This window comes from Haliotis cracherodii, unplaced genomic scaffold, assembly GCF_022045235.1.
Source record: "Haliotis cracherodii isolate W230 unplaced genomic scaffold, xgHalCrac1.p SCAF_4, whole genome shotgun sequence".
In the NCBI taxonomy this organism is placed as follows: domain Eukaryota; kingdom Metazoa; phylum Mollusca; class Gastropoda; order Lepetellida; family Haliotidae; genus Haliotis; species Haliotis cracherodii.
Window position 1 is genome coordinate 24,237,049 of NW_027266297.1, and position 21,555 is coordinate 24,258,603.

General features: G+C 41.4%; 1 protein-coding gene across 5 annotated transcripts in view; it reads right to left on the bottom strand.

Annotated features, from left to right (window-relative positions):
* Positions 1-486: 486 nt before the first annotated feature.
* LOC139478219 (terminal uridylyltransferase 4-like) overlaps positions 487-21,555 on the bottom strand; it is a 37,573-nt gene continuing 16,504 nt past the window's right edge. Inside the window, exons 13-27 of one of the 5 annotated variants that reach the window (XM_071260614.1) lie at positions 21,284-21,370; positions 21,014-21,114; positions 20,611-20,772; positions 19,847-19,936; positions 18,563-18,676; positions 18,186-18,263; positions 17,207-17,384; positions 16,967-17,014; positions 15,956-16,053; positions 15,376-15,500; positions 13,241-13,386; positions 12,451-12,590; positions 8,251-8,400; positions 6,917-7,022; positions 487-6,356 (exon numbers count right to left, since the gene is read on the bottom strand). In XM_071260614.1, coding sequence (XP_071116715.1) covers positions 6,304-6,356; positions 6,917-7,022; positions 8,251-8,400; positions 12,451-12,590; positions 13,241-13,386; positions 15,376-15,500; positions 15,956-16,053; positions 16,967-17,014; positions 17,207-17,384; positions 18,186-18,263; positions 18,563-18,676; positions 19,847-19,936; positions 20,611-20,772; positions 21,014-21,114; positions 21,284-21,370 — 1,676 coding nt within the window. In that variant the 3' untranslated portion in view covers positions 487-6,303. Of the gene's footprint in view, positions 6,357-6,916; positions 7,023-8,250; positions 8,668-12,450; positions 12,591-13,240; positions 13,387-15,375; positions 15,501-15,955; positions 16,054-16,966; positions 17,015-17,206; positions 17,385-18,185; positions 18,264-18,562; positions 18,677-19,846; positions 19,937-20,610; positions 20,773-21,013; positions 21,115-21,283; positions 21,371-21,555 lie in introns of all 5 variants that reach the window. The other 4 variants (XM_071260613.1, XM_071260612.1, XM_071260611.1 and 1 more) reach the window with 4 other exon arrangements.

Consider the following 21,555-nt stretch of genomic DNA (forward strand, 5'->3'; position numbering starts at 1 on the left):
CCCCATGTCCTACAGTGTTGTGGTGGGTCCTTCCCCATGCCCTACAGTGTTGTGGTGGGTCCTCCCCCATGTCCTACAGTGTTGTGGTGGGTCCTCCATCATGCCATACAGTGTTGTGGTGGGTCCTCCCCCTCCCTACAGTGTTGTGGTGGGTCCTTCCCCATGTCCTACAGTGTTGTGGTGGGTCCTCCATCATGCCATACAGTGTTGTGGTGGGTCCTCCCCCTCCCTACAGTGTTGTGGTGGGTCCTCCCCCCCCTCCAAACCCCCCATGTCCTACACTGTTGTTGTCATCCCCTGTGACACAACAATGGAGTACCCATCACAACACTTAAGGACAGGGGACTTGCCCACAACAGTGGTGGACATATGGAGCACTAACATGAAGACTGGAGGACACAGAGGAAGAGGTCTCATATTGAGGTCATAAGGCTTCAGTTTCTGCAGGCCTTGCAGACACAATTAACTAACAACAAAGACTTTGTTCTTTCGGTTTTATTTTTTCACCATTTTAAATTAAATTCAAATCGGTTCCATTTTCAATTGCGTCATGTATTTCTACTCTCAAAATTAAGATGCTTATCTAAAACCACTTGACCACCACTTTCACCAATATCCTTCTTCAATATTAGTTTCTGATAAAACAAAGGTACAATCCTAATATCACTACTGCTGTCTTATATCATCAATGTTTCTCTGTTTCTCTGTTTCGCTGTTGTCTTTTCTCCTACACCTAATAGAAAAGAAAGTCCCGGTATACACATACTTCATTTCTCTTTCCTCACGGGTGTGTCACGCTGGTCCATAACACTGTAACATGCTAACAGTGCTAATGCCAATCAGGGCATCGCACTTAATGCATGAGAACTACTAACCTTCAAACTGTCCCAATGTCACTGACAGGGTAAGCCGCTGAGGATTTGAGTCGACCACAACTCTGGAACTATTAAGTAGTTAAAATGAATGGGTACTCATATACCACATGAATAAGTTCTTCGTCAGAACAGTTACCATGGTTACCAGTGTTTTACAAAATGACTTAGAAACAGAAAATCCTAAAGGCAGCCTAACATACTCAAGTTGAGTTTAATGATGAAATATGTACAAGGTCCAATGGTAATTAAAACACATCAACCATATTTACAAACTTTACACACAATATACAAATAACAGCAGAATACAACAACAGTCGAAGCTTTGCCTGATTTCTACAAGAAAGACGGTTAAGAAATTGCCAAATTGGGAGAATATCGTCATTCTCCAACCACAGTGTGAGTTAGGGTTTCGTAAGAAACCAAGAACATGTTCCATCAAAATATGTTGAAAATATAACACTTCATAACAAATGGACCAGTGTATTACAGCTGACTTATAGATGTAGATTGACTGTGAAATAAGCAAATACATTGTTCAGCAGTTGTCAATCATCGCTTGCTGATATGAATAGGTGTCAATTACATTAATGGGCATATCAATGAAGTCTGATTCAAAATAGAATTCCACAAAAAAACCTGAACATTCTGATTTTATTAAAACATTCCTGAGTCAGTGAGTATGTTTTTTACTCCGCTTTTAGCAATATTCCAGCAATGTCACGGCGTAAAACATTCCTGACTCACACTTACAACTAACAAAGATGGTTTTAAGAAACTGTACACAGATTTACAGCTTACATGTTGTTTTCAAGTGAAAAATATGTTTGTAAAACACACTATAATCTTCTCCACACATACGCCCTGCCAGAATATAAAATGATCGGTCCCTTACTAGCATGTCCAATGTCACATTGTAACCATTCTGGATATAAGATTAAACATGGATTTGAAAAGCAATATAAGTACATAATTAATATGATGAGACATAGCAAGGTAATAAAAAAATATAAAAAGATATTTTCACAGAATACTTGAAAGATAAACAGAAAAGAAAGATCATTATATGCAGCTTGTACGGATAGCTGCCATTTTCACTTTCTATGTTTGAACATACAATTTTACAACAGAGAGTTTTGTATTAAAAAAAAAATTGAACAGAAAACTCATAAGATGTTAAAGAACAGCCAATGGTCATACGACAAAAGTTAAACTGTCATGGCTGGTGGTATCGCAACACACAACCTTCTAAATCTGGGTGTTCCTTAACTTGATTTGAGTAGTATATCATTTAACTCACGATGTATCAGTCTGGAACAATTACATCAGATTTATATATAACAACAAGCTTGGCTTTCTGTCAATGTAGCATTAAAACAAATGTGGTTCAATGAGTCAGCACAAAAAGGACGACTATCATCGTAAAAATTTCACAGATTTGTATGTACTCTACATTCCTCTATCACATGGGAATGCATACTGCCTCTATGTAGTACAGTAGTGACGTGTATCGATCTTAATGAAATAAGGCTGTTTATATCTCATGGACGTCAAATGAGTGAGTGAGTGAGTGAGTGAGTGAGTGGGTGAGTGAGTGAGTTGGGTTTAACACCGCTTTTAACAGTATTCCAGTTATATCGCTTAATGTGGGAGGAAAGCCCGAAATGATGCAAGTCTCAGACGTTTACTACTTCAGTGAAACCCAGGAGCACGGGTATGGTGCTGACGAACCTAGAAACATAATCAGGTCGAACCGGGATTCGAACCCACAATCATAGGTTTCTGGCGTGCCCAAGGGACGCAACTCTGCACAGCGAATCGAAGCACCTTAAACGACTGGGCCACTCATGGCCCCTGGAAGTCAAATGAACCTACTGTGCATAAGCCTTGTGAAACCCTATAATTACTGGATTTTGAAGCAATGAGTAGAGAAGATGGCCGCAAAGCTGTGGCACAATTTCCATGAGAAATATCACAGTTTGTGAGATGTAATCTGAGAGATGATTGGAAAGATGTTTGTTTGTTTGTTTGTTTGTTTGTTGTTTAACGCCACACTCAGCAATATTCCAGCTATATGACGGCGGTCTGTAAATTATCAAGTCAGGACCAGACAATCCTGTGATTGACATAATGAGCATCAAGCCATGCAATTGGGATCGATGACATGCATCAACCAAATCAGTGAGCCTGACCACCCGATCCCATTAGTCGCCTCTTACGACAAGCATAGTCGCCTTTTACGGCAAGCATGGGTTGCTGAAGACTGATTCGTAAGACACTGGCTGGTTCTCACTATAACCAGGCCACGGCTTGATTCGTTAGTTAAAATACTGACTACACCTGCATATGATCAATAGTGTGTATTCCCAGGTGATGGAGGAACAATGTGTACAAATCTGGGAAGTAGTGTTCATGCTATAATAGATGTATTCTCCTGACCTAGATCAAACCTGGGAAGTAGTGTTCATGCTATAATAGATGTATTCTCCTGACCTAGATCAAACCTGGGAAGTAGTGTTCATGCTATAATAGACGTATTCTCCTGACCTAGATCAAACCTGGGAAGTAGTGTTCATGCTATAATAGATGTATTCTCCTGACCTAGATCAAACCTGGGAAGTAGTGTTCATGCTATAATAGATGTGTTCTTCCGACCTAGATCAAACCTGGGAAGTAGTGTTCATGCTATAATAGATGTGTTCTCCTGACCTAGATCAAACCTGGGAAGTAGTGTTCATGCTATAATAGATGTGTTCTGCCGACCTAGATCAAACCTGGGAAGTAGTGTTCATGACTATAACAGATGTGTTCTGCCGACCTCAATCTATATCATTTCCTGAAAAGGTGAAAACGACAAACAAAGAATAAGAACAGAAAACTTCACCAAAAATAATACATATTTCAGATTATCAAATGTTTCATACACTATCCATGGTTTACCCATTCAAATTCATAACATAATTATTTCATTACTTAAAACTTGACATAAATCATATATATTTGGGTTTCATTAAACATCAAGATGTTTCTTTTTCTGGGAGAATCAAAGATTTATGACACAGATTAATTGTTCTAAAAATATCAGAAAATAATGAAGGCTATGTACTGTATTTCTTTTGACAACATATTCAAGCTGAGAGTCATTATGAATGAAAGGTATGCAATATCTAAGGCTTTGAGCCCACAAAAAGGTATTCAAACAGATGCTAAAATGAAAATCAACACAATAGAAAAAATTCTAAAAATGTTTCTTTAAAATTTGAATTTAAACAAAATAAATGACTTTGGAATGGACAAGAAAACAAGAACTATCTATCCACAATAAATATATGTGCAAAGAAACATCCCTTGAGTACTGAATCTTTACTATTTACAAGTAAAACCTATATTAAAAATCACAATAAGGTTTTGTTATCATGATTATCAGTGGAAAGTCCATAAGTTACAGCTGTGATAGCTTGTTGCTTGAAAAATGAATAAAAAGTTACCATGATTAACAAAATTTCATTTATGTCATCCACTGAAAATAGGAAATATCTCTATATACAACATGACCTTCTTTGATGAAGTGAGTTTGATTTAACACAGCTTTGAGTGAGTGAGTGAGTTAGTTGGGTTTAACACCGATTTGAACAGTATTCTGGGTATATCACGGCGTGTCAGCTTAATGTGGGAGGAAAGCCGAAGTGATGCAGGTATCAGACGTTTACCACTTCAGTGAAACACACGAGCACGGGTTCGGTGCTGACAAACCTAGAATCATAATCTGGGCGAACAGGGATTCTCACCCACAATCTTAGGTTCCTGACATGCCCAAGGGACGCAACTCTGCACAGCGAATTGCGGCACCTTAGACAACTGGGCCACAAACACCGCTTTGAACATCTATGATGAAACTTCACAATATCATATCAAAGATACTTCAAATAAATATTATACATTTAGGTTTAGAAAAATGTTACATTTCAGCACTTGATTGTATGATTAGCAGTAAGTGAGGGGGTCTGTTTAAATGGAAATTGTGAGTGAGTTGTGTGCTAAGAGGCATCATTTCTTTTCTCTCAAGTTGTACAGTCCTCTCAGTTGAAACTCAAATATAACTAAGTACAAAAGTGTCCTAATAAGTATTTTGAACATTTTGAACATTTTGAATGAAATATGTCACAGGGTCTTTAAGTTTTAGCCAAAAGATTCATATCAAAGAACAGAAAGTCATCAATATCAAGGAGTTTCAGTAATAAGTTTCTTTCTTGTTTAACACTCAGCAATATTCCTGTTACATGACAGCGGCCCGATCGAATCTGGACCAGATAATCCAGTGATCGATATTGTGAGCAATGATCCTCGCCATTGGGATACCAGGACACGCTATCAACTAAGTCAGCAGGCCTGACCACCCGAACCATTTGATGCGTTGTGCGACCAGCATAGCTTGCTGGGGTCCTTTTGTAATCTTTTGTTTACATCAAGATAACTGAAGCCTGTCTCCAGTACAGCTCGAGAAACAACCAGTAAGCCTATCAAGTATATCATACTCATAATATAAGGTGTTGTCACCTTTGAAGTGGCCAATGTAGACATTTTCAAAGGTGCTAAATACCCAGGCACCATTTCAGCTCATGGATGATGGGTGCAAAATGTCACAAGAATACCTTGAGAGAGTAATATTATCACCATACAGGGAACTTGTTAAGACCAAAAGTATCCTTTGAGAAGATCAGAATTTCGAGATAACTAGGACTGACTGACAGTAGGCGGCTACAAAACATCTGGAGTATTCCTCAAACTGTGTTGGATGAGGGGCGGATGACTTGTCCCATCTGATGCTATTTCCATGCAGAATAACCATACAATAAGATACAGTCCAAACTAAGCCCAGAAAGTTTCCAGCCTTCGAGTGAGTGAGTGAGTGAGTGAGTGAGGGAGTTGGGTTTAACGCCGCTTTTAACAGTAGTCCAGTTATATCGCGGCGTGTCAGCTTAATGTGGGAGGAAAGCCTGAAGTGATGCAGGTCTCAGATGTTTACCACTTCGGTGAAACCCACGAGCACGGGTATGGTGCTGACAAACCTAGAAACATAATTGGGGCGAACCGGGATTGGAACCCACAATCATAGGTTTCTGGCGTGTCCAAGGGACGCAACTCTGCACAGCGAATCGCGGCGCCTTAGACAACTGGGCCACCCCTGCCCCCTACTTATATAATGAATTCTTAGTCTTCTAAGTTCTGAATATACTGATATGGTTAATTAAAATGAAGATATGTAAAATCCTATTGTTCATAGTCATAGAAACTTGTCCCATCTGTTTTATATGAGGGTATAGAACTAGTCTCCTTAGTCTTTGTTGAGGGGCAGATGACTTGTCCCATCTGTGTTGGATGAGGGGCAGATGACTTGTCCCATCTGTGTTGGATGAGGGTGAGAGGACTGCTATTGCTGGGGGTGGTTGTAATTGTTATACATCTCATTAGGGACAGTGATGTCTGGAAGAAAGTGAGGGAGTATCAAGGTCACAGAACGGAGGGTCTGCTTAAGTCAATAATCTGGGAGGAAGCTAAAGTGTCATAGGTTTTAGACAGGAAACAGACATATATCACATATCACAGTTATAGAGATTATCATGCTTGTGTGTTTTGTAATAGAAAATATCCTGTATTAGGAATAAATACTATACATTTAGCAAACTTCTACCTCTGTTGTAACATAAATAGCATAATACACACAATGTATTTCCAAATAAAAAATTCTGAAATTACCAACTCCTGACTCCATGTCAGTGATATTAGTGAAATGATTATGGTGTAACACTACTTCTACCAATATCATTGCGGGGAACACCAGAAATAGGCTTCAAAAGTTGTACCCATGTGGAGAATCGAACCCAAGTTGTCGGCATGACGAGCGACTGCTTTAACCACTAGGCTATCCCACATCCCAATTTAAAAATATTGAAATAAATCTTTTTCAGAAACTTTGTAAAATGCAATTCTAATAAACAACTTTCAAGCTCATAGAGATTGCACATGTGTCATTAACTACTCACTGAGGACTAGATTTCCGCCTTGTTGCGGGGAGTGAGAGACCTGCCTCATGGATGCTGCTGCTGCTGCTGCTGCTGCACTCCGCGACCCTGGGGCCTGCACGAAGCCCTGCTGAGGGGAAAGGAGGAGAGTACATCAGTACGGGCTCACAAGCTGGGTTAGATCAACTCAATGGAATGTTTCATTTAACACCAGAAAGGTACGATTCAGTATGAGGTCAACACTTCAATATGGAGGAAATTGGTCATCTCGCCCCAATCATAGAGAACTGCTCTGGGTTCATGACATATCTGACATTCACTACCGTGTAATACTTAGGTCTTTAAATAAAATAATTTGTTTAAAAACATCTACAATTTTAGGTCCAAAATATGTAAACTAACTAAGACAAGGGTCATCTGGGGATGACATATTCCCCGGTCTGGTGCAATTCGGAAATGAAGTTTGGCTGCTATACCCTACTTTTTGTTCATTGCCATTGGATACCTTCAAATCAGTGCAGAAAAAAATAATGCTGTGCAGTCTTTTCTAAATCCCACTAGACTGATCTGTATAGCAAGTTTCATGCCAACTTGTCGTCAGGAAAACATAAAAAAAATATATAAAAAATAAAAACATAAAATCATCATCAGACTGATCTGTATAGAAATTTTAAATAAGAAATATTTAACAGTTTCAGAGTTCTGCTCCAGAAACGCAAAACAACTTGTTTTTATCACGAAAAATCATGAAAACAAAACAAAAGAAAAAGAAAAAATCCCAAAACATTAAAATGCACCTGTTACCCACTAGACTGATCTTCATAGAAAGTTTCAACAAAGAAATATTTAACGGTTTTGGAGTTTTGCTCTGGAACATAAAACGGGCAGACAGACGGTTATACGCAGCTTTGAGCAATATTCCAGCAATATCACGGTGGGGGACACCAGAAATGGACTTCACACATTGTACCCATTTCTGGAACCGAACCACTAGGCTACCCGACCTGCCCTGGTGATCGCTATAAGAAGGAGTGAAGGACTTATCAGGTGTCATAGCACATACAATTTTTAAGCAGTTTTCCAAAACAAGGGGGCTCCTGGGCTCCTTGGGTTTTGCTGCAATGTTGAACCTAGGGACTGAACTTGAACTTAGCCTGAATCTTTTCTTCCTAACACTAAAGCAATGACCCCTTGACTTTAATCTTCAACACTGGTTATACATGTATACTACTCAAAAGAAGATAAAGAACACATGATTATTTGTTGGTCTGTCATGGCATGACTAAATAAAGTAACAAGAAATAATCGGGTGTTCTTTAACTTCCTTTGGGTGGTACAAATGTTCCATCCCTCACCTGTGGAGGTGAATGCATCTGCGGTTGTGGGATGGGCTGGCCATATGTGTACGGCCCCTGGGGCATCCTGGAGGACTGCTTCTGGGGGGAGATGGCCATCATGATCTGCTGCCCGGGGGTGGGAGGAGACTGGGTGGGGACATTGAGCACCTGAGACAGAGGGACTGGGATGTAGTTGTTCTGTCCATGCAATTTCATCATGGGTAGGGAAGACGACGTCATCCCATGATGCATTGCTGAAGCTGATTGACCTTGGTGAGGAGACATCTGGTCCGGCCAGCTTTGGCCAGTGGGGCTGAGGGGGCCGCCTCCTCCTCCCATGCGGGGGATGTTTACTGGGGAGGAGCTGCCCTGTACAAACATCTGCTGCTGCTGAGGGTCATACAAGATTGGAATGTAGCCTGGAGGAGGTGACATCTGAACAGAGACACAGGCCCTGTTACATGTACACGAGCGGCAGTATACAGTGCATGGTCAGTCGGGGCCTCAGTGTATGGGGGAATGTGTATACATGTGGGGGAATGTGTATACATGTGGGGGAATGTGTATACATGTGGGGGAAAGAGTGCATGGTGGAAAGTGTGAACATGTGGGGTGCAACAGTGTATGGGGAGAATGTTCATGGAGTGCCACAGTGTATAGGGAAAATGTTCATGGAGTGCCACAGTGTATAGGGAAAATGTTCATGGAGTGCCACAGTGTATGGAGAGAATGTTCATGGAGTGCCACAGTGTATAGGGAAAATGTTCATGGAGTGCCACAGTGTATGGGGAGAATGTTCATGGAGTGCCACAGTGTATAGGGAAAATGTTCATGGAGTGCCACAGTGTATAGGGAAAATGTTCATGGAGTGCCACAGTGTATGGAGAGAATGTTCATGGGGTGCCACAGTGTATGGGGAGAATGTTCATGGAGTGCCAGAGTGTATGGGGGGAATGTTCATGGAGTGCCACAGTGTATGGGGAGAATGTTCATGGAGTACCACTGTGTATAGGGAGAATGTTCATGGGGTGCCACAGTGTATGGGGAGAATGTTCATGGGGTGCCACAGTGTATAGGGAGAATGTTCATGGGGTGCCACAGTGCATAGGGGGAATGTTCATGGAGTACCACTGTGTATAGGGAAAATGTTCATGGGGTGCCACAGTGCATAGGGAGAATGTTCATGGGGTGCAACAGCGTATAGGGAGAATGTTCATGGAGTACCACTGTGTATAGGGAAAATGTTCATGGGGTGCCACAGTGTATAGGGAAAATGTTCATGGAGTGCCACAGTGTATGGGGAGAATGTTCATGGAGTGCCACAGTGCATAGGGAGAATGTTCATGGGGTGCAACAGCGTATAGGGAGAATGTTCATGGAGTACCACTGTGTATAGGGAAAATGTTCATGGGGTGCCACAGTGTATAGGGAAAATGTTCATGGAGTGCCACAGTGTATGGGGAGAATGTTCATGGAGTGCCACAGTGCATAGGGAGAATGTTCATGGGGTGCAACAGCGTATAGGGAGAATGTTCATGGAGTACCACTGTGTATAGGGAAAATGTTCATGGGGTGCCACAGTGTATAGGGAGAATGTTCATGGAGTGCCACAGTGTATGGGGAGAATGTTCATGGGTTGACACAGTGTATGGGGGGGAATGTTCATGGAGTGCCACAGTGTATAGGGGGAATGTTCATGGGTTGCCACAGTGTATGGGGAGAATGTTCATGGAGTGCCACAGTGTATGGGGAGAATGTTCATGGGTTGCCACAGTGTATAGGGAGAATGTTCATGGGGTGCAACAGCGTATAGGGGGAATGTTCATCGAGTGCCACAGTGTATGGGGGGAATGTTCATGGGGTGCCACAGTGTATAGGGAGAATGTTCATGGAGTACCACTGTGTATAGGGAAAATGTTCATGGGGTGCCACAGTGTATAGGGAGAATGTTCATGGAGTTCCACAGTGTATGGGGAGAATGTTCATGGGTTGACACAGTGTATGGGGGTGAATGTTCATGGAGTGCCACAGTGTATAGGGGGAATGTTCATGGGTTGCCACAGTGTATGGGGAGAATGTTCATGGAGTGCCACAGTGTATGGGGAGAATGTTCATGGGTTGCCACAGTGTATGGGGAGAATGTTCATGGAGTGCCACAGTGTATGGGGAGAATGTTCATGGAGTGCCACAGTGCATAGGGAGAATGTTCATGGGGTGCAACAGCGTATAGGGAGAATGTTCATGGAGTACCACTGTGTATAGGGAAAATGTTCATGGGGTGCCACAGTGTATAGGGAGAATGTTCATGGAGTGCCACAGTGTATGGGGAGAATGTTCATGGGTTGACACAGTGTATGGGAGAGAATGTTCATGGAGTGCCACTGTGTATGGGGAGAATGTTCATGGAGTGCCACAGTATATAGGGAGAATGTTCATCGAGTGCCACAGTGTATGGGGGGAATGTTCATCGAGTGCCACAGTGTATGGGGAGAATGTTCATGGAGTGCCACAGTGTATGGGGAGAATGTTCATGGGTTGCCATAGTGTATGGGGAGAATGTTCATGGAGTGCCACAAAGTATGGGGAGAATGTTCATGGGTTGCCACAGTGTATAGAGAGAATGTTCATGGAGTGCCACAGTGTATGGGGGGAATGTTCATGGAGTTCCACAGTGTATGGGGAGAATGTTCATGGGTTGCCACAGTGTATAGAGAGAATGTTCATGGAGTGCCACACTGTATGGGGGGAATGTTCATGGAGTGCCACAGTGTATGGGGGGAATGTTCATGGAGTGCCACAGTGTATCGGGAGAATGTTCATGGGTTGACACAGTGTATGGGGGGGAATGTTCATAGAGTGCCACAGTGTATGGGGGGAATGTTCATGGAGTGCCACAGTGTATAGGGAGAATGTTCATAGGTTGACACAGTGTATGGGGGGAATGTTCATGGGTTGACACAGTGTATGGGGGGAATGTTCATGGGGTTGACACAGTGTATGGGGGGAATGTTCATCGAGTGCCACAGTGTATGGGGGGAATGTTCATGGAGTGCCACAGTGTATAGGGAGAATGTTCATGGAGTGCCACAGTGTATGGGGGGAATGTTCATAGAGTGCCACAGTGTATAGGGAGAATGTTCATGGAGTGCCACAGTGTATGGAGAGAATGTTCATGGGTTGCCACAGTGTATGGGGGGAATGTTCATGGAGTGCCACAGTGTATAGGGAGAATGTTCATGGAGTGCCACAGTGTTTTGAGAGAATGTTCATGGGTTGCCACAGTGTATGGGGAGAATGTTCATGGGTTGCCACAGTGTATGGGGAGAATGTTCATGGGTTGCCACAGTGTATGGGTTAATGTACATACAGCATTGCAGATTTTAAGCATTGAGTTCATTCAAAAGTCACTCAATTTATCATGAGAAAGTATTTTTCAGATAAAAGATAATGACTGAACACGGCTCTAATTACATTCAAATACTAGTATGTATTGAAAAATGAAGACCCAGCTATTGAAAATCTCAGTCATGATTATCAGTAATAGCATAATAGTTATTTTAAGATTTCAGATGGTAGTGCAAGTGAATATGTTTTAACAACAATTTTAGAAATATTCCAGCTAAAGAAAGAATACACCCATGTTTGATGGTGGCTAAAAACAAAACAAACAAGGAATGGTTTTTCGATGGTATCAAAGTTGTGTTTTACACCTTTAAGTCTGGCAGTGTTTCTGCAACTGTTTTTTTAAGCCTTGTAACATATGGATCACGTATGTAATATTTTGGTCAAATCAAATTTTCAACTGTAGATTTTCTTTCGCCCAGCAGTTTATAATAAGGCTGGGGACATAAAATATTGTCTCGACATAGTGTGCTTAACTTCTTTGATGGGCATTTAGAAGTTGGAGTACTAAGTAAGGATAAGAATTTATGGATGAACAACTGCTTTATACCGTGTTATACAATTGATTGATAACGGTGTTAGAACCTACACTGAAACGTCGCTCTTAAATTGTATAAATAAGTTGTTCATGCATAAATTCTTATCCTTACATAGTGTGCTTATTTGAGAAAAAGAAACAAAAAATGTTCACGGGCTGCATTTACCAGTAGGCTGCCCCACTGCACATCTGAGACAGTCGACTTTGGCAATAAAAAATCAGGAATATTATTAAACAAATTCACGACACGGACACCTATCTCAAACTGACAAAGTCACCTGTAAATTAGCTGCTGTAGAGCTGGCACTTTCTGGCACCGACTGGGATCGCTTCGTCTTCTCCCTGAAGCCTGGGGGTGTGGCCATGTGACTGACAGCTGGGGTGTTGGGGGAGGACTGAGACTTGCTCCCTGGACGAGCTGGAGAGGGAAACAGTCTTACTCCATCGCAAGCAATATCACTGGTATGTGTTAAGATATGCCACTTATGAATGTTTGTGAAGTGAGGTGAAATGGGGTTGATTGTCACTTTCAAGATTATTTCACTCATATACTGTGCGTGTGACTTTTGCCGGTTATATCATAATGCTAGCTCACTTTGACACCATGCTACAGTTTTACATGAATACCCCACTGAGACACATTATAGTACTCTGAGCAGGTCAGTCCTTCTTTTATCCCCTAAGTGCCGAGAGCAAGCAAGTACCATCTTTTAACATCTTTTGGTATGATGTGGTTAGGGGACTGAACCACCAACTTTACATTCATTGGAAGAACGCTCCATCCACAACAACATGGAGTGTTTGTATAGGAGTGGGTTTTCACTGCTTTGAGCAATATTCTAATATTGTTGTTGCCGGGGATCCCAGGATTCACTCATTCTACCCATGCAGAGTATGAGTATGATAAGTGAATGCTTTGACGACGAGACCACCCACTGCTAACTGTAGTGTGAGTGAGTGAGTTGGGTTTTAATCTGATTTTAGCAACATTCCAGCAATATCATGGAGGGGTCAGGCTAAATAGGCTTCACAAGGGGGACATGGGGAGGAGGCTACATATGTACATACCGTTAGGTGACATGCCATGCTGTTGTGCCATGTTCATCGGCTGATCGGGCTTCTTGTTCACCCTCGCTCTCTCCTCTCGTTGCCGCTCATCTCGCAGCCTATCTTCTCGTTGCCGCTCCTCTCGTTGCCGCCGCTCTCGTTCCTCTCTGATAAATACCAAGATCCAGGTTCAACAGGACCAAAAATTCAACCTTATGAAATAATAATAATTATGACGATAACTCAACACTTATTCTCAGCTCCCTAGGGAGTATACAACCCAAGCTGCCTGTTAGGCACTAAAAGGCTAACCACCACATTGTCATCTCATCCTACCGGGTACCCTTTCACTGCTTGGTGAACAGTGTCACATTTCGAACAAAGTCACTTGCCCAAGGAGACACCACATATGTCACATTATCAGTGGTCAGTTCCAGATGTGAGTCAAATGTGAGATGCGAGTCAGATTTATAAACGTTAAACACTTTGAAGACTTTCAAAATATTCAAAATTTGTTTGCTAAGATTATGGCCAGGATTTACAGCTTTGACGTCAAATCATGGAAGGAATAGAATAAACCAGAATAAACCAGAAAAAGTATTGAAAATTAAGTAGCAATTTCTATTTGCTTTTACATCAAAGATTGAGTAAAATATTTTCCAGTTCATTATTTACCGTTATCGTTACGTCATTTCTCTCCTCTAATGTGGAAACCATGCAACGTTAACTAATGTTACATGTGGACCATGCACTGTCTTTAAAAACATATTTATGAAACATGTAAACTCTGTAATAATGAAATGAAATTGACGAGTATGTTGTACAGTCATCTCGTTATCTCAAACCCTGTATTGTCAAACGTATCGATATCTCAAACGTATTTTCCGCTCCCGACCATCTCACTATATAAATACATATAAATTTGGCCGATTATCTCGAATTCAAAACAAAAAACCCCACAGCTTTAACTTGAATTTTGGACTGGTTCCCAACTGTGACTTTACTATAGAATTTTGTTCCTTTATCTCGATGTTGGCATCTGCCACATTAACAGTTTTGAGAGGTGTGAATAAGCATCTCACATAGCGGAAAGCTCTTTCCTTGTTGCGGGGGCCCGGGTGGCCCAGTCGTCTAAGGCGCCGCGATTCGCTGTGCAGAGTTGCGTCCCTTGGACACGCCAGAAACCTATGATTGTGGGTTCGAATCCCGGTTCGCCCCGATGATGTTTCTAGGTTTGTCAGCACCATACCCATGCTCGTGGGTTTCACCGAAGTGGTAAACGTCTGAGACCTGCATCACTTCGGGCTTTCCTTCCACATTAAGCTGACACGCCGCGATATAACTGGAATACTGTTAAAAGCGGCGTTAAACCCAACTCACTCACTCACTCTTTCCTTGTTGCATGTATAGCTAGTGCCTTTCCTCACACGTCATACACTACTGCAAGAGAACTGTGCAATTTGAACCAACTGTTCAACCTATTACGTACATACGTTCTAATGCAATTGTTATGGTAGTTTTTTCACAAATAAAACATCATCAGTAGAAATGCATAAAAAAATGGAGGCATTTCCTGGTTACATCAAAATGTGCTGATCAAAGTCGGATTAAATGAATCAATGCTGCATGACACACAATATCTAAGTAGTGAATTAACAAGTTTGAGGAGAGAGTGACACTGTTGTTGTTTTTGTCAAGTTGAGTGATAAAATAAAAATGGACTTCGCAGTTTATTTCTGATTGCTGATATGCCAAATAAGGTTCATGTGCATCTTTGGCAATCATAAATGTACATATAATTGCACTGTACATGATTAGTCACAATTGTCATTGATGATTACTGCAAAATACATTTCAATTTGTCATCACTTACACATGTTGTGTTCTTATTGTCCCATGAATGCAATGATATTGCTATTGATCTTATTACTGTTACTTGATCAGTTTGGATTTCCATTCCTCGTTATCGTAAATGTCCTGATATCTCAAAGCTATGACATGGTCCCACCAGGTTCGAGAAAAAGTGGTTCGACTGTATATACTTCTTGTATGTTTATATGTTTGTATATTCAAGTACCATAAGATACATGACTCGGTATTAACATGTTGATTCCATTCATTCCTGAATCATTTATGTATCATTCCTGTATCATTACCGTTCTTTCCTGTTTGTGACAATAGGACACTCTTTGGCAATGTGTCCAATCTTCCCACACACTCGACAACCCCGGTCATTAGGGGGAGTGCCCTCTGTCAGTAGAGACCGGTCAAAGAAGTAGTCCTGAGGGAGACAAGTCAATACTACAGGGCTCTGCATCCCTAACATTCGGTACAAGGGTAACAAATATCTAAATATAGGACAAGATTGGAAATTCATTGTCATCATTTTAAGTGATAGCAGCTGCTTGCAGTGATGACACCTGACACTTAGATCTGTCTTCTGTAAGTTTCCATATTTCGTTTTCTACAAAACCACAAACAGCAGTCAGATCTCGCATGAAATCGACTGTCAATTTCTTATGCGGTTTAATGTTGCATTCAAGATTATTGCACTTCTGCTCTCCAGGCAGACACTCTATCGACTAGATCATGTAGGCAGTCCAACAAGGTTGTGAAATAGTTATGTCAAGAGTGCTGATTTCTACAAAATGATGTCACCTAAATATCTGCATCCAGTGCTTATGACCTGATCACTCACCCACGGAGAGTCAGAGGCCTCGATCCCATGTCACCTACCCCAAGTGTCCTGTATATCTGCCTGATCAACTGCTCATCCTTCGCTGTCCCATACAACTCTCGGCCATGAATAAAAGCTTTCAGGATGTAATTGTTCACTGGAATTATACACAAGATTAAGTGGTCAAAATGGCAATTATCCACTAATTTCAACACTAATAATCACGCAATTTACAATGCACTTAGGTCCTGAACAAAACACAGCTCAAAAGCACTCTTGCAAAATTCCAAGTTGGGTGAGATCTACACACTGAAAGCAGGTGTATTTATTAATTAAGGCCTGTAAAATCTGGGACATCTTGCATAATTAATGTTGATTGGAGTAAAGTGAAATGCCGTTAACTTAACGTCTCTAGGAAGGCCATCATGAATATACTACTCAAAAGAAGTTAAGGACCACCCAATTCTTTCATATTACTATAGTCAATCCGACATGGCATGACAGACTATGGTAAGATGAAAGAATTGGGTGCTTCCTTACTTCTTTTGAGTAGTATAAATATCAAATAATGATATATCCAGGCAAGTGGAGTGATGATATCAGACCTCAGATGTGCGATGTACACATCAACTATCTTGATAGAGAATGTCAACAGAGATTGTGTTAATGAAGTTTAAATGTTCCAAAACACAGTGATTTCTCATAACCACCAAAGAAGTACAGACCCAAAGATTGTTATACGAGCATGTTTGAATGATGTCAACAAACTTCAGCTATGATGTCATTTCTAGTGTGACGTCATTCCTACCTTACGGCACAATAAGATTGTAATGATGTCAACAATATCATCTGGATGACGTAAACAATACACTGCTTGTGAAGTGATTTTTGCACTAGTGCACATACGATTTTTTCTTACCATTTGGGTCATAAATGTATGTATGTACTTGTTACCGCATACATGTATCCCACAAATCTGAATGGTAAACTCAAGTGTGATATCTCTGACATCAACAGACAAACAACCCCTTCCACATATCACAACAGTTTCTAGAAAGGAAGCTACTCACTCTTTCTAGAAAGACCAGCACCAAGGTTGTGATTTAAGTCAAATGGATCTGAAAACAAGGAAGTCAACACCTAAGTAAGAAAGGCAGGAGAAACTCTTCTTCTGAATGGTTCGCCACTTTCAACATATTCTCATTATTTATTGACATCCATGGTTAAGTCAAGATAAACAAATGGTGAAGGCAAATTAGATGCCAACTTTATAATCCTCCTATTGTTTGTTGAAGTATGTTCCTGCCTACCTTCAATAGCGAGACACTTCCCATTCCAGAGTTTCTCAAAGCGGCTGAGTGGAGCTTTCTGCCTGATGCTGACCACCTGCTCCTTGTAGTTGAACTCTTCTGTGTAGTAGCGGAACAACCCCAGCCACAGCTCACCGATACTCAGGCTGTTCTTCCCGTAGTCCTTCCACACAGCGGGCTGACAACATGCACGACACAGATACAAGCACTCTGCCTATGTTGTTACTCATCATTATTTCTTTGAGGAGTTAGCTGTTTTATGTTGCGTGGTGGGGTAGCCTAGTGGTTTAAGTGTTTGCTTTTTAAAGACCCAGGTTCAATTCCCCATATGGGTACAACGTGCAAAACCCATTTCTGGTGTCCTCTGCCATTGTATTGCTTGAATACAGCTAAAAGTGGCGTAAAACTCAACTCACTCACTCACTCTGATATGATTTCGGGAATCAAACCCGGGTCCTCGGCATGATGTGTCAATACTTTAACCACAAGGCTATTCATCTTCCTCCTTATTTCTTTGAAACAAATACACAACTCACACCTCATACCAGCTTCCTAAAACAGCACTGCTGTCAAATTTCTAAATAAGTGCATAATGATTTTCTGGAAGATCATCAAGTATTCTAAAATTTGTTAAACTTGAACAATTTAATTTTCAAATTTTCATAATGTTTATAATTTATGGTGTTTTGTGTAAAAAATAAATGGTCAACTTTGTAACCACTGCTTTCCTAAGCGAACACATGGCAATATCTTCAGTATCAAAACCTAGACTGGAAATGGTCCCCAAACGATTGAGATCAGTCTTAACAATACAGTAACTATCTTGTCTTCGGTGAGCCAAGGGAAGACAACTCACAACAATTTCTTGGGTTTCATTCACCAAATATTCGATACAAACAGTTGCTCTGCAACATTGCAATAGTACAGAATTTAGAGAAAGAGCAGAAATGCTTTTGGCAGTTTCTCCCAGTCAACTTACCAGCTGGTCAATGTTCTCAAAAAAGTAAGCATTGCAGTCATCGACCATCCATTCTGGCTTGGTTTTGCCATGGTACAGCTGAAACAATATCACTTGCCATATCAATGAACTCAACATACAAACAAGGCAGCTTTTGGTGATCAGTTTTCCCAAATCAACCAAAGTAATTACGGAGGGTACACGTGACACAACATGTAATGGTAGAGAAAAGAGAAATCGATCTTGCTAAGGCCCTTAAGCTTTCATTTTAACATGGTTGTAGACATCTTATTTTGAATGAAATGTTATTTTTGTAAAAAATGAAGACGGTAGTTATCTAATATACTTGTAATTGAGTCATAAAGAACAAAGGATGAGGAGAAGGAGTGTTTCCTGACCTCCTGAAGCACGGGGATGACAGGTGGCCGGCACTGCTGGAGATAGTGCAGCAGCATCAGGACGTAGGCATACGAGGACAGACTGCCACGGGAAGCATCCCCGATGTCACACACCTACAGGGTGATCATCATCATCATCATCATCATCATCATCATCATCATCATATTGTCCTTTCCATCATCTTTATTATATCTACCTCACATTCAAAGGCCCTCCAAAACACCTACAGTAGCAACCATCAATACTACCACTGTCGAACCTGAGGTCAACACAATGAGCTACCGTATTTTCTTGTGTATAGTGCGCACTTTTTTTCGAAAGAACACAACTGTGTAGAAGGGGGTGCGCATTATACACGAATTAAGAGTTTGGATGTTTTTTTTCCCCCATGGAAAGACATTACCGTGAGCACGAAACAGCGGAAATACCATGTCAACAAATCCATACTGAAGTACGCAAAATAATTATTTAATTACACTGTCTGTCTATAAAAAGTGTTCTTTGTATTTCTGGACTTATGTTTGTAACTTACTTTATTAATTTTATTCAAACTGGTCAATAATATACTATCGGACTGTTAGTTACAAACATACCTACATTTTGGGGAAAATAACTACAGTATACTACAGTCATAACAAACTCAAGGGGACTGCTAATTTTAGTTGGCTATAACCAAAATTTGTTATAAGCATATATACAGCATATATATAGCAAAAGGACGGGACATAAAAACAGTTTGTTATGTCCGTCAGTTCGCTATAAGCGTGTTTGTTATAAATGTAGTTTACCGTGGTTCTTACAACTTGTCATGGAATAACAGACATGTGGCAGTGCTGAAGCCTGAACATCACCACAACTACCACCACCACCATCACCACCACCACAACCACCAAAACACATCACTGTATACTTAATGAGCTCTTTCAGTCTCAGCATGATAAACTGACACATCTGAAATGCCCTATCAATTAGCTGAAATGCCCTGTCAATGAGCTGAAATGCCCTGTCAACTAGCTAAAATGCCCTGTCAACTAGCTGAAATGCCCTGTCAATGAGCTGAAATGCCCTTTTAACTAGCTGAAATGCCCTATCAACTAGCTGAAATGCCCTGTTTACTAGCTGAAAAGCCCTGTCAATGAGCTGAAGTGCCCTGTTAACTAGTTGAAGTGCCCTGTTAACTAGCTGAAGTGCCCTGTTTACTAGCTGAAAAGCCCTGTCAATGAGCTGAAATGCCCTGTTAACTAGCTGAAATGCCCTGTCAACGAGCTGAAATGGTTTCTTACCTTAGCAAAGACCTTGAAGGCGTATCCTAACGCCCTGACTCGTGGGTCGATCTCACTGTAAGTCAGGAGCAGCTTGGTGTTGTGCTGGGCCTACACACAGAAACACAACGCTGTTTAATTCCTGCCTAAATAGTAGCTACATATCTGGAATGATGATGAGATTAGAAGGCCAGGTGGTCTTTCCCGCTGGTCAACCATGAAAGTGTTCGTGTTTTTCTTTCCTCACTCAGTGAATATTCCAGCTATATGACAAGACAATACATTGATCTACATTGTGAGCAACGATCCTCATCGTCAAGGTACGATTGCACACCATCAAGCAAGTCACAGAGCCTGACCACCTGATCCATTTGGTCACATTTTGCAACAAGCAAATGTTGCTGGGGACCTGTATTTTTACCTAGAATCCCCATGGTGAGACAAGCATAGGTTGCTGGAGCCCAACACGTTTCTGTATCACGAAGACATAAATGTTCTCATAACATCTCTACACAAAAACTAAAACACTGTTAGGGAGAACAATGCATAATGCAAACAATCAAATAAAAGTGATTTAGTGAGTGAGTGAGTATGATTTTACGCCGCTTTTAGCAATATTCCAGCAATATCACGGCAGGGGACACCAGAAATAGGCTTCACACACTGTACCCATGTCGGGAATCGAACCTGGGTCTTCGGCGTGACGAGCGAACGCTTTAACCACTGGACTACCCGACCGCCCCTAAAAGTGATTTAAGCACTATGTGTGAGCTTGTTGTGTTTACCAGAGTATTGTAGAGACTGATGTCAGCCTCCAGCTGACTCTCTCGGTGCCGGAACTTGACGATGGGCACCTTGGCCGTGGGGATGGCCACCACCTGGTACAGGCCCCGGTGCTCCTTCAGCTTCTTGGCTAGCCTCTCTATCGTCTCCGTGCACTTCACATCCTGGAACAAACACAACACATGTTTGCATTACAGAACAGAAGCAGTCCTACCCCTACCTCTTCCTGAATGCCCCCCAAACCTTTACTTCAGAAACATGTATTATGAACCATGATGACGTGCTCTCTCTCTCTCTCTCTCTTTCTCTCTCCCCCTCCCTCCCTCTCCCTCTCTCTCTCTCCTCCGTCCCTCCCTCTGTAGCTTCACAAAATCCTACCATTACTACTGAACGACAACAACAAACCTTTGCACTGTTGTGTTGGTTGAAGGTCATACAGATGTCAAGGTCACTCATTCTGAAGCCAAATCCATTACAGGATGATCCAAATAATCGGAGAATAACACCTGAAGCACAAAACAAAGACAGAAACCATCAAAATCATGGAGAACACCAAGTATGTCATTTGACAAACATATTTCTGTACAATCATATACACGTTTCATCTAGCAAATACTAAAGCATTATGGTCATAACAGTGTAACCACTCCTTATAACAGTATTTCCCTTCCTTACCCGGATAGAGCTGCCGAATGAAGTCCTGCAGCTCATGCAGGATGTAGTCCCGCTGTTTCATCTCTTTGTTGGATGGGCCAAAATCCCCTGAAATATAACATGTCAGATGCTTGATTCATTTGTTTACAATAACTTAAACACATCCATCTTCCTGAGGCAAGGGAGTTTACTGACTGTCCCCCATCAGTGGCTATTAAGAGTCATGTCTCTACTATGTCCCTCCTATTGACCAATCAGATTCCACTTCTCATATCACTTGCATTTGCTTCAAA